The following is a 12877-nucleotide window of genomic DNA, read 5'->3' as shown; positions in this document are numbered from 1 at the left end:
CCACACAGGCAGTGAGTAACACACACCTGGCCTTTGAGCTGGACAGGTAGTACTGCTTTATAATGGACTTTAGCCTGCCTCACTTTTTCTAGTCTGTTATTTGTGCTTTCTGGCTGCGTTAAATTGCCTATGTTTTATGACTTTCTTCATGTATTTAATCATACCAGTCTCTGTTCCATCGTTCCTTTATCTGTGCTGTTTACCATGCATCTCCCATTGGAAGAGCACACCTTCGACCCTGTCATGTTTCATGACGGCTCCGCTCAAAATGTTTTGTGAGATGTTTGTGAAGGATCTGTCTGAATATAGGCTTGTTTAAGCATGTTTCTGTCCCTGCTGAGTGATGTCGAGCAGCACAAAGCCAGCTGCGGAGTCTGTGTTCTTCTCCTGTGATAAGCGTATGGGGAATACGGGCTGGGAGCAGAAGCACCTGTTGCCTTGGTTAATCTTATCACACACTTTCTGACTTCAGCCCTGCGTCCCACTGCAGGTTTCCGTGCCATGACTCAAGCTCATATGATGTTTTGTGTTCAGTTTTGGTGACGTCAACGTGAAATGCCAAGAGGGAGGAAAAAAATGTTTTTCAAGTTAACATGCATTAAGATATGATCATGTAAGATGTCATTTTTAGAAGGGTGAATTGTGCCTCAGCACCTCAAGTTAGATACCAAGGGTATAGGTTTCATAAAACTCCACAGGATTTCAGTGTGGAGTTAATTTTATATTAGCAAATTCATATCAGGTGCTTCATTCACTTCAGGTATATGAGGGGGATGTTGTGCTGCCTAGCTTGTGCAGTGTGGGTGTGTTCAGCTCCAGATGGTGTGTGAGAACATGCACATTCTGTCAGTTGTCCTTAAGGAGCTCGTCTGTGTATCACGTGTATGGATTTAGCAGCCCCACATGAACACCAGTGTCACATTTTACTCCCACAGACATGAACTGGGAAAAAAACTATGACCCTCGTCAGCAGTTTCACCCATATATTCACAATTTGTTTTGTCATTATTGGTTATGTGGTTAGGTTGTATAAATTATGTTTATATCCCATATTTTTTAGCATCGTTTCTAGAGCTGCAGTATAAGAGCACAAAATCATGTACGGGAATCTCCACTACTGGTAGAATTTCCTTAGGGTGGGAGTCTAAACCTTTTGGGGTAAACACATTGTGGACACTTTCAGACACTTTTCTCAGCCCTTACCCAGCTTCTTAACATGTAGCTACTCCAACATCTTCATGCCCATATTTGACCAGGATGTTCTAATTTATTAAATGCATGCTAATATATCACAATGCCAATGGATCTGCTGTAGATCTTCTATACAACTCTACTCTGGATGATTATGGCTAGTTCCTTCTGTGTGCTATGACGGCTACTGCAGGACTGTGTATGCAACACTACAAGTGTGAGCATATCTGATACTTTTAGCTCTGTAATTTTATATATAATTAAATACTTAGAGTAGTAATCATTATTCTTCTGTGTTATATCTCCCATCGTTTACAGCAAAATCTATATGAATAATCAAGACTGCTTCACATTTTTGACACTTTAATACATGCCATGGCAAATCACAAATTCACAAAAAAATCATTTATAACAAAATTCATTAATTACAAAACAAATGAAAAAAGTTCCAGTTCCTTTGTTGTTGAGCCAGTATATCTAATACAAAGCAGGTTTTCGCTCTGAGGCAGGCTGTGCTCTTCATGGACATTGTGTCTCTGTTCTTGGTTTCTTCCGTCTTCTTTGAGACATTAATATCTGTTCACCTGCTGCTTATGCTGAGGTGTCTCTCCTTTCTTGCTCGATGGCTGCAAAACCAGACATGCACTGATTAACAGGGCCCTGGCACATTCTCACACACCAGCACTAGAAGGGACAGAACCACATTTGATTTGATTTCACACAGGCCAGGCAGCTTGGGGGATTGGGCTGGGGGGAGGGGGGGGTGTTCCCAAATGGACGTCCGTGTTGAGTTACATTAGTGTCTGGAGGCAGCACACAGAGGCGGGCACCTGGCTGGAGTAAGCTGATTTCACAGTGATTGCATCTGTAGTGGGTCACAGATGTGTCCACTCTACCCTCCTGCATGGTGTGGTGCTGTCTATTGCAGAGCTGATCAGATTTAAGTCATTTTGGTGAAAAGATAGCAGTCTTGTTTAAAGGCTTTGCGTATTTTTGTCTTTGGTGTTACTTTTCCTTCCAGGTGTTGCCAAATGTTTATAACAATTTTTGTTAAAGGCTAAGTAACGCCTTTGACTTTTTAATAAATTACTTTATTCTAACACTGATGACCTTTAAATGCAAGTTAAAGATACCAGCTCCAAAGCTGTAGCATGAGATTACCTTGCACACATAGCCCACATGAAGACAGACACATGGAAATGCGATTAAGACGGTCATAAATCTTGGCACTCACTTTCCTTAGTGGGCAAAGGGTTCTTCTCCCGAGTTTCCGTCTTCTTTAGTTTCGTTTTATCAAAACTTGTGATTTCCATCATGTTGGGTTTGTCAGCCATGACTGTATTGAGTCTAAAGTCAAGTTATTATACATATGTCTGATTAAAAGAAAACATATTTGTGACCAAGTCTTAAATGGTACAATTATCGGCAAAGGTCCATATTTCTAACTACGCAGTGACTGGACAGCATAGCCCCATCAAACGAATGAATAAATAAATAAAAGAGTGTTCGTTGCATCTAGCTGGTCCAGTAGGAGATGTGTGTGTGTGTGTGTTAAGATGTGTGTGAGTAGGGCTGTTGTACAGCAGGTCAGGTCACTGGGGCTCATGTCTCTGCTTTGTTTCCCATTCTGTCTTTTGTTCTTCTTCTATACATCTTTCTTCTAGCTACATCTTCAGCCTTTATTCACTCTTTTCATTCCTGCTTTACCCCATGTTACTGAACTAAAATCAACAAAATATATATTCAATAATATCACACACATGCACAAAGTAGAACAACGCGGTGCCTTACCGGATTCAGGGTGTGCCAGACGTGAAAGCCGTGGTCGGATAGTGAGGCGCTCGTGTGTGTGAGTGTGTGTGAAGGCTGGGGAGGGGGTTTCCCGTTAGTCCAGCCCTGCACTTGTCTGGATCTCCACCCTTCTCTGATTGCATCAAATATTCATGACACTGAAAAATGGTTTTGAAGTTTTAAAATGTGAGTCTGATAACCATCTAGGACAGGAAGGTATGCAGTATTGGCTATAGTGCATCACGTTTAGAATCTGATAACGATAATATTATCTGATAATATCTTAAATTTGTCTAGATAAAAATTTGACCACCCTGGGGTCCATAAACAGTTCTAATGATAGATTCTATTAATAGCAAAACCAAATGTCTTTCCCCTGCTGAGACAGCATGTGTGATCACCAGTATACAGCTGCTCTACCAGGTCTGGACAATGGCTTTGAGACATGAAGGGTGTGGTTTGTGTCAGCTGTGTTCTCCATGTACAGAGACATGCTGGAGAAGAACAGCTGTGTCAGACCCCCCCCCCCCCCCCCCCCCCCCCCCCCCCATACGAAGTTGCAAGCATCAATACCTCCCAGCTGACCCTGCAGAGGTCAGGGTTAGGGTGGGGTCTGAACTCCCCCTTGGGCTTGGCAATGACTCATCACACTGATTTTCTGTCTTGGGTTGAAAGTTGCTAGTCGAGCTGAAACGCAATTTGCAAAACCCGTTTTTGTTTGAAAACCTGTTTGTTTTTCAAATGTATTTTGCATATCCAACCTGTAATTTTATTCTGTTAGGGTTATTTTCATAAAAATAATGTATTTCACAAGAGGACTTTATTTAAACACAGTACTGAAATCAGTTTATTAAGGCTGGACTACTGGTAGCAGATTTATTTTCAAAAGCACACCAGGGCTGGCTGAGGTTTAAATAAAATACTCTAAACCCTTTACTTTCAAATGATCTTTTTGTTTTTATTTTGTGGTTTATATTCTGTACTCAGTACTGCATGTTAAAATAATCAAAGATAAAGTATTTACTGTGCTTCAGTGTAATGCTTGCTACTGGTTAAAAGATTTATAATGCACATGTTCCTATTTGCCAAAATATGCATTCTCCTTCCCCATGTGCAACCACCAGATGGACTCAGTGTACAAGCAATACAAAGTACTCTGCTCTGCCCATAACCACAGACAAGCACAAGACTGCTTTGTTCTTTGACCATGTGTTCTGGAGGGTTCCTTGGAAGGATGACGTGTGAAAGAATGGGCGTGGCCTCTGTCTCAGACTCTGAGAGTAACTCACTAGGACAGTGCTGATGAGGGCTTTGTGCAGTACTTTAGCTCAGGTTCTGGGCACACTGGAAGAGCTATGAAGCCTTTTATCTCATAGCAGTCATAGCATTCACTGTGGAATTGTAATCATACAGGACTGCCTTGTATGTATACATGTATGTATTCAATTATTGAGTTTAAGCATTCAAATTATAATTGTAATAGTTCAGTGTAAATAATAAAACAACCATTGCTCTAGATAAGAATGTTTGCTAAATGCCATTGTTTAAAAAAAACTAGTGTGTATATATAGTGAAGATGTAGATATATATATATATATATATATATATATATATATATATATCGTATATATCACTCGTTTTTTTAAACAATGCAAGTTTGACTTAATTTATTGGAATATTTGACGAATGTCAGTTATATAATAGCATAAAAACGTTTATAATTGCTTTCTGTCCATCAGAGAACGCTGAAACATGTTTTTTCCGTTAGAGGGCGCTGTGTTGCTTTCATGTTGTATAAGTTTGCGCACTTTACACCGAGTTTTTGTAGCTATTGTTATCGTACAATGATTCATGTTTCTCACTATGCATTAGTCAGACACACTCAGACGGCTCTCATTGACCATTTAACAGCCTCTATCAGACCCAAATTAAAACATCAACCCAGTCTAACTTAAGCCTTGTGCCATAACACTAGACAGAGATGACACACCAATACGAGTCAACTTGACTATTCATTATCTTAACAGCTTCTACCATTTCACATGACACCGAGAGACTGAGAAACGCAGCACATATACCGTAACCCCAGAGTAACAACTAACGCCTTCAGACCTCGGCGGGGGGAAAAAACAGCAACTCTGGTCACGTTTCACATTCTGCAGACACATTTCCCCTCCTCCCCTCCCCTCCTCTCCTCAGGATCCGTTTGACGCGTCGCAGCTGTGTGCAGCAGAGCAAAGCGCTGTTCTCCCTGTCAACGGCCACTTCACGCGCGCTCCCGTTCCCGCCTCCGCCCCTGGACCTGGCGGTTATCACTTCATCCACACGGCATTAATCACCGTCGCATAGAGGGTCGTCCGAGGATCCCTTCAGAAGCAGCCGAGCGTTTAATGCCCCAAACAAGCCCGTGATTTACTCCCGAGAATAGGCCTGTCACACCTCACTTCTCAGGCACCTCACGAAACATATGACATGTTCTTAGGTACTTATCGCCTTATTAAGCTCTTGACATCACTAAATATTTCTGGGATATCGCATCTAGGTGTGCTCGCCTGCACGGGGCGCTTCGTTACCACTGATGACGAACATTTGAAAGAAAATAGTGTGCCAATCAGCACTCTGTTTGAAGTCACTTTGTGTACAAGCCTGTTTGTTTCACCACAAACCCTAACATTTATGGCTTTGGTGTTTATGGCTCTTATACTATAAATGTGTTTACAAAATCACTTTAACTCCTTTTCTCTAAGCTACCCAAAATAAAACATTTATTCACTAACAGTTATTACTAACTATCCTAGTTTAAGCATCATTGTTTTAAGTATGTGCATATTCAAAGCAGTTTTCAACACAGTTAACAGTCCACGTAGAGCGACTCATTCCCAGGGACAGGCGGAAAGGGACATGTGTGTACTGTACACAGCACGCCGTGGTCCTAAAGGGCCCTGTATATTAAGCCATAATCAGGGAATTAAAGAAGGCTCTCAGTGGCTCCACCATCTGGACGTTCCTGGTATGAAGCCCTAACCCATTAAACCCATTAACTGTATATACGACTTATTCACAAAAGCACTGTCAGTCAGCCTTCTGGTTCTGGCCATTTCATTGCTGCCAACAGTCATTAACTGAAGAAACAGCAGCAGATGTGGGTTCCTACTCATGTTTCTAGTTATTCAATCAACTGCATTCTGTTTGAAAAAGAGCCCGTGTGATTATATGTAACATCCCACTCTCACACCAACAGTAAATGGATCCCACTGTTAAATTTTTGCTGCGTCACCCCACATGCACGTCAACTTCGGGAGGCATCTGGCTCTGCGGGTGTCCCGGAGCAGATCTGGGTCTGTCCTGAGGTTGGAGCTCTAACGACAAGCACATGACAAGACGCCATCCGCTTGGCAGAAGGGTGAACGTAAGGGACCGCGGACCTTCACAGCCAGATGCTGTTAGGGGCCGTCTGCAGTCACCGCAAAGCAGGACCAGCTAAAAACCAGCAGGTGCGAGTCGACACTCAGTTGCCACGCTCCCTGATCTGGGGCGATGGTGGTGGTGTGTCCATCTGTGCCACGGTTCACTCCTGAAGTGCTCTTTTAACCGTGTAAAGGTCCAAATGAACACCCATCCTTGGAGACCAACGAGGCGCTTTCGTAAGGGCCCTGAGTCGTCATGGCAACCGTGCACTAATGCTAGGCCTTGATAAAGGGAACGGCGCGATGGCAGCAAGACGCTGTGAATGTGCCGGGACAAAAGAGGGGAAGAGATCGAGAAGAAACCGTCACATTCTCAAGGTGCGGAGGCCGTTTTTCTATGACTGCATCACTGGCTCTTCAGACGTGTGTGTGAGTGTGTGTGTGTGTGTGTGTGTGTGTGTGTGTGTACATGCATGCGTACATGGGGCTGTGAAAAGGCCCAGCTGTGAGGTCTTGGAGGTTGACTGGAGGCTGAAAGCTACAGGCTTAACTGGAATCAGAGCTTCAGAGGAGCGGGGTAGTGGATATGCTCTCTCTCTCTCTCATGCTCCATGTCGCTTTCTTTCTCTCCTCCTCTCTCGCTCACTCTCTCTCTCCCTGTCTTCCTCTTTCTCTCATTCTCAAACGGTCTCTCGCTCTCCGTCTCGCCCTCTCTTACATAAAGGCAGTGTAGCTGTGGAGGCGGTTTACATAAGGGCTCCAGCGTAATGCTTCATCATGATGCTGCACACTGCTTGACAAATCACACTCTACCTCCCCCTGTGCACGCGTTGGTGAAAGACCCATTCTCTCTCACTCTCTTCCCGTGGTGATTTTTGTGCATTAGCCCTGAGATACACCCGTGCCCACTGTGATGGTAGAGTTTAATATTATCAGGCCACACAGTGGTGCGTTGCTCATGCAATTGAAAACAGCCTTCTCTTGCTTCATAAGTCACAATCTGCTCTCCAAAAAGCAGCCGTTAAAAAAAAAAAAAGAGGAAAACCCTGTCAAACTTGAAATGGAAATGTAATGCAAATGCCTCATCCTGCCTTCCAGTTCTTCATTTGCATGAGATGTAGGGGAGGATTATGCAGTACGTATTTATAGACTTTGTCATATTTATTCAGTCAATGCATTTTAAAATCCAGTGTTTGGGTGATGAGGGAGTCCTTTAGTTAATCAAACCTTGGGTGACATACTAATGTACTGATCTGAGAAGAAGCTCGTGTGAATAGTATATTTTACTGCTTCAGATATGAGGTCCTTGGTGTCGGCACTTACAAAACTCACTTGGTCTTTATGTGAATTCATGTTTCTTGAGATGCACGTGTGCCGTTGTGCAGAGCACACGCGAACAAAATGGTGCACAAAACAGAGATGACGAGGTGAGACAACGAAGGAGGGGGAATAACCTTTTTGCGAATAAAAGTGTTTCTGCCCGTGCCGCCGCTTATTGGACATCACTCCATGTGTTTGATCAGACCGATCAGACTTTTCTCTGCATCCAGTCTCACCGCCTGAGCTCCCCTTCTGCTTGACACAGCATCTCTTCAGCATGCTAACAACTGTAGGCTAAAAGAGGCTGATCCAAAGGACTTGAGAGGGAGAGAGAGAGAGGGAGAGAGAGAGAGAGAGAGGGAGAGAGAGAGAGGCAGAGGGAGGTGGAGACCGCAAAGACTCTCTGGGTCTTTTCATAGCTTGATCTCTGCAGTCCTGCATCTGTTTCAAAAGCAACCCTCTCCTTTTTCAAGAAGACAAACTGTATTGTACAAACAATCCTTGTGGCCCCTGCAGTAACAGGTTGAGGTGTCTCTCTTTGTTTGGGGGAATCATGTAACCTATTAGCTTTTAGAAATAATAAGCACTTTGCAAGTGGTCACTGGCCCTGGAGGCTATGTTGGTTCTTCAAAGGTTAAGGGATGAAAATGTAGGGATTTCACAGTCCCTCCAGATTAGAGCACTCATACATGCTCAAAAATGATTTAGTGCTGACACAAACAGTGAGGTAAAGTGCTTATTTTCCTCAGCAGGCTCTGGAGATGGTGCCAAGAAGCTTCCGGTGAAGTACTCAGTCTTTGTCACGCACTGACAATCTTTATGCGAGATTGGATGTGGCCTTCTTGCAAAAATCAATGTTCAGCAATACAGTACTGATGCATCAATTTGCATTTGCAAATTGCATTTTACAAGCAATAACTGTTTTCTATCATGATACCTTTCCAAGTTAATCATGTGTAAACACTGAAGACATCACAGCATCATTAGGAAATTGAACTATTAAGTAGGTCTAAAACTAGATTTTCTGTGTACATACTATGCAATTTATGCATAATTGGACAGTAACAAAAATGTTATTGTTTTTGATACTCCAGCAAATTGCTCTTGATATTAAATAATGATTAATGTTAACCTGTGAAATTCTGGCAATACAGCACTTTTTATATACACTGCCCTCATTTCAGCTGACTGTAAAATGTAAGTAATTGAACAAGTGAGTTTTCAATAGTCATCCATCCATATTACAAGTATATGGTCAAAGTATGTGGACATTTTCCTACATATTGAGTTCTGGTGTTTTAGCTTTAGACACACTGTGGGGAAGAAACTGGCTATTCAAACAGTTGATTTGTGGTTTTTCACACAAAAACCTAATTTTCTTCAAATTAATTGTAATAAAAGCATCTTGCCAGCTTCAAATAACGTAGCCCAGCATCTCCCGAGTTAACGTACATTTTAATTAAAGCTACACTATATACATTTGTGGAACTGGCAAATGGAAACATGTAATTCTATGAAATGTGCCGAAGAACATTTTGTAGAATGGGTTATGCTGTGCAAGAATTAAGAATTAAGTATTCCATTACTTACACAGTTACAGAAAGTTGATCACAGTGGAAATAATCTGAGAATAATGTGGTTTGCTCGTCACCACACTATCCAATCGGTTAATATTAGCAAATTAGCCAATTACCAATATCTACACAGCTCGACACCTCCACAATGGTACGCTACATTACATTACAATAATAATACGGTTGGATTTCAGTAGCTAGCCAGTTTGTCATCTAAAAAAAGTCAACTCGGCATGAATTTTGAAGCCCTTCAGATCAGGTCCGTCGACAACACCAAGCCATTGTTTATTCTGGTATTAGGTGAAACTCCATCTCTCCGGCTTTTACCTTGTTAGCTCTCTTCAGTTCTGAGTTTATTTGCTTTGACTATAAGATAATCTTCATATTCAGGGATATCTCTCTCCTTCCATCCACTACCTTTTAGCATTTTACAGATTAGCACCGTGAACCAAGACCCCACTAACGTTACTCTCAGGTCATTGGCCCATGGATCTGGACCTTGTTTTTGGACCAGAATCAGGTGCAGATAATAATACGTGTGTACAACGTACGACGTCTGGAAAAATTACAACAATTCCAACCCATCAGTTCTCACTTTTGAATAAGTATTTCAAGCTTAACAGGGAGACTCATAGCAGCAGAAACATATGTTTAGCCATATATGACTAAACTAATGATATTTTCTTTTCAATGAGATGATATCAGTGCAGCATTATTTGTTATGTGCTTTTGAACCTATGACTGCTACAATCTCACTTAGTTCACTTAATACACCACTATCTCTAAAACTCTATATAGGCAGGTGTGTGCCTATCGTATCTTGGGCATAGTTAGATTAACTAAATGTTTAATACAAAATGGACATCTATGAAACATGCCTTTTTATCACTTCTTGCCAAGTCTGTGCCCACTTTTACTTTCCAAGCGATCCCCCTTTTGGTTTGTTAGAACTGCTACCCATTCCACAACACTCATGGCCGCATCTCTCTGTTAACTTTGGATTATGGAAAACTACTGTCCTTGAAATTATTGACAGATTTTCCAAGGTCTGTCTTCCAGTCATGAATACTGCTAAGTTTTTTTTAAGAGGTCTTTAGGACCTCGAGCATATACTGTTGACTGTGGCGGTCTTTGTTACGTCACATGCTAGCTACATATTAATGTAACCCTTTTCTCTTGATACCATCCCCCAATGCAATGACTAGGTGGATGGGTAGAATGAAGTTAAAAACATCTAAGAGCCTGGAGACATGTCCTACCATGAACGGAGTATCCGCAGAGTGACGAGGCTTCACACGTTCTTGCAGTGTGTGAGGTACTAGCCCCTGGAAGTCCTTCCAATAAACAACTAAGATTGATACAGACTTAGAAAGCTGCTTGTACACACAGTCAGTGGGTGGTAAGGAGATGAAACCTGCAGGCCAGCTGTCGTAGGAGGCCTCACCCAAAGCCAGCGTATGTCAAACCTGCTCCCAGCAACGCCCTCCCTGACTGACAGAGGGTGATCTCGTCCAAGTTTTAATGCATTTTTATCATGCGTCCTCCAACCTATTCATGGTTTTCCCTAGTTATTTTGTCAGTTCAAACCTGTCTTACATGTCATTATGTGGAAAGTCTTACATTATGTGTAAAGTCTTAACCCAACTTTGTTGTTAGTAAATCACATTGTTATAGCTCACCTTCCTTACCTAAACTTCATTTCCATGCTGGAATATTCACCCTTGCTTTTTTTTATTTCATTGTATTTCCTTTGTATTGGATTTGACTGTTTAGATATACACACCCTGATCTTGAACACCTTGTAGAGCAGTCAGTGTTAAAAGCATATTGGCCTATTCTTTATAATAGGGGAAATGAGTGAATGGACATTGTCGGTACACTGCAGTTCATAGTTTGAAGTATTTCATAGTGAACTAAATGGAAAGCTAATTTTGCCATTTAGATTTTTAGCACCAGTATATATTGGTTGACATGGTATTCAGTGCAAAATTTCTGTAAAGGGGAATAATCTGAATATATAACCTATAGTGCACAGGTTTGTGACAACAATTTGTTGACACTTTATTTAGGATTGCATTGTGTGAAGTATAATGTCTGCATACGATAATACTGTAATATTTGGTACTTCAAAAGTGACCAATCTCTCCCACACTGCCAGTCTCTAGGTTGGTCATATACATTGACAGATTCTTGTCTTGTCTTTCCTGGGACTTCACGCCATTCTTGCCTCATCCCCAAACTCATGCCACAGCGTCTCAATATACTGAAATAAAGATGGTGCAAAGACTGAGTTCCCATCATTACGATTTAATGTTTACTGTGTAAAATGTATATGCAGAAGTCATAAAGTGGCACCACACATGGTAAATGCTAATACCATTATCGGTCACTCTCTAAAATCTCCTTTTCAGAATGTCATCAACAGTATGGAATGAATCATAGGAACAGTGTGGAATGAAACCAGTACTGCAAACAATATAAAAAGCAAATGACGTTGGATCCACTACTGCTCTGCAGTTGGCACAACAAAAACACATAATAGCACTTTGTAACACAGAAGACCCATAGCAGATCATGAGCAGCAAGCGATTCAGTACTAAATACAATAACTCCGACTCCATGTACACCAATGTACGCCTTACTCCATATCTGCACCACTATCCCATTGTTTATGATCTGCTGTAATTCTGCACATGAAAAGAAAAATCAATGCTTGCCTAAATATCCACTAAAGACAGACAGACTCTGATTGGATACCAGTAAGCATCAGGAATGTTTGTTGTTATAGTCGCACTTCGAATGCATTAGTTATTTATTGTTATTGGAAAAATAACAAGCCTATAGTTTCCTAATTTATTTTTGCGTGTTTTATGGGGACAACTCTGTGTGTGTGTGTGTGAGTGTGAGAGCTTGCTGGTAATGTTATAATATTATAATGTTATATATAAGTATGACTTGTAGAGCTTTTCCATTTTTAAAGGTTTAGCACATGTTCGCACTAGCACAGTTTCCCCTTGATCTCAGAGAGCAGTGTATGGACTTACTTGCTTCTTAAAAAATAAATAAGTCAATTGATTTAGTGAATTTTAGTACATTTTCGAGATCTAATTGTTACTCTTGAAATGGTCTGTCCACAGTGTTGAGGTCCTCAGGCCCTCTGAGGTCTCTGGCATTGGCCCACTGGCTCAGTCAGTAATCCATCACTGCTGATGAACCATTACATTGATTCTTCTAGGGAAAGTGTTTCAGTGCACAACCTCTCAGTACAAAACTACTTTTATAGATTTTGTCATGATTGACAGATTGTAGTTAGCTTTGGATGTTTTATGACTGTATTCTTTTTGTGTTATAAATGTATTGATGTTTTAGTTACTTTATAGAAAACTGCCCAGTAAGACAGGCAATTGTCTGATTTTTATCCACTTTAGATAAGATTTCAGACAATTAAACATAAACTACTTTTGTGTTTAAGCCACTTAATTCCTTTGATAATAATGATGATTGGATTGTGCCTGCAAGTAGCTTGATCGCTTGCATACTTTTATAGCAAGCTAACTAGAATAATAAAATGTCATAGTTTAACTCTCCAATTGA

The 12877-nt window shown here is 41.2% G+C and overlaps 1 protein-coding gene across 1 annotated transcript; it reads right to left on the bottom strand.

Moving 5' to 3' along the window:
- Positions 1-1537: 1537 nt before the first annotated feature.
- Positions 1538-3140, bottom strand: tmsb (thymosin, beta). The gene is made up of 3 exons (XM_076980599.1): positions 2983-3140; positions 2426-2538; positions 1538-1817 (listed from the first exon to the last, which is right to left on the bottom strand). Exons 2-3 carry the CDS (start codon positions 2523-2525, stop codon positions 1783-1785), a joined length of 135 nt encoding a protein of 44 aa, XP_076836714.1. The 5' UTR covers positions 2526-2538; positions 2983-3140; the 3' UTR covers positions 1538-1782.
- Positions 3141-12877: the final 9737 nt, after the last annotated feature.

This window comes from Brachyhypopomus gauderio, chromosome 18, assembly GCF_052324685.1.
Source record: "Brachyhypopomus gauderio isolate BG-103 chromosome 18, BGAUD_0.2, whole genome shotgun sequence".
In the NCBI taxonomy this organism is placed as follows: domain Eukaryota; kingdom Metazoa; phylum Chordata; class Actinopteri; order Gymnotiformes; family Hypopomidae; genus Brachyhypopomus; species Brachyhypopomus gauderio.
Note: the sequence above shows the minus strand (reverse complement) of the source record. Positions and strands in the feature narration are given on the sequence as shown.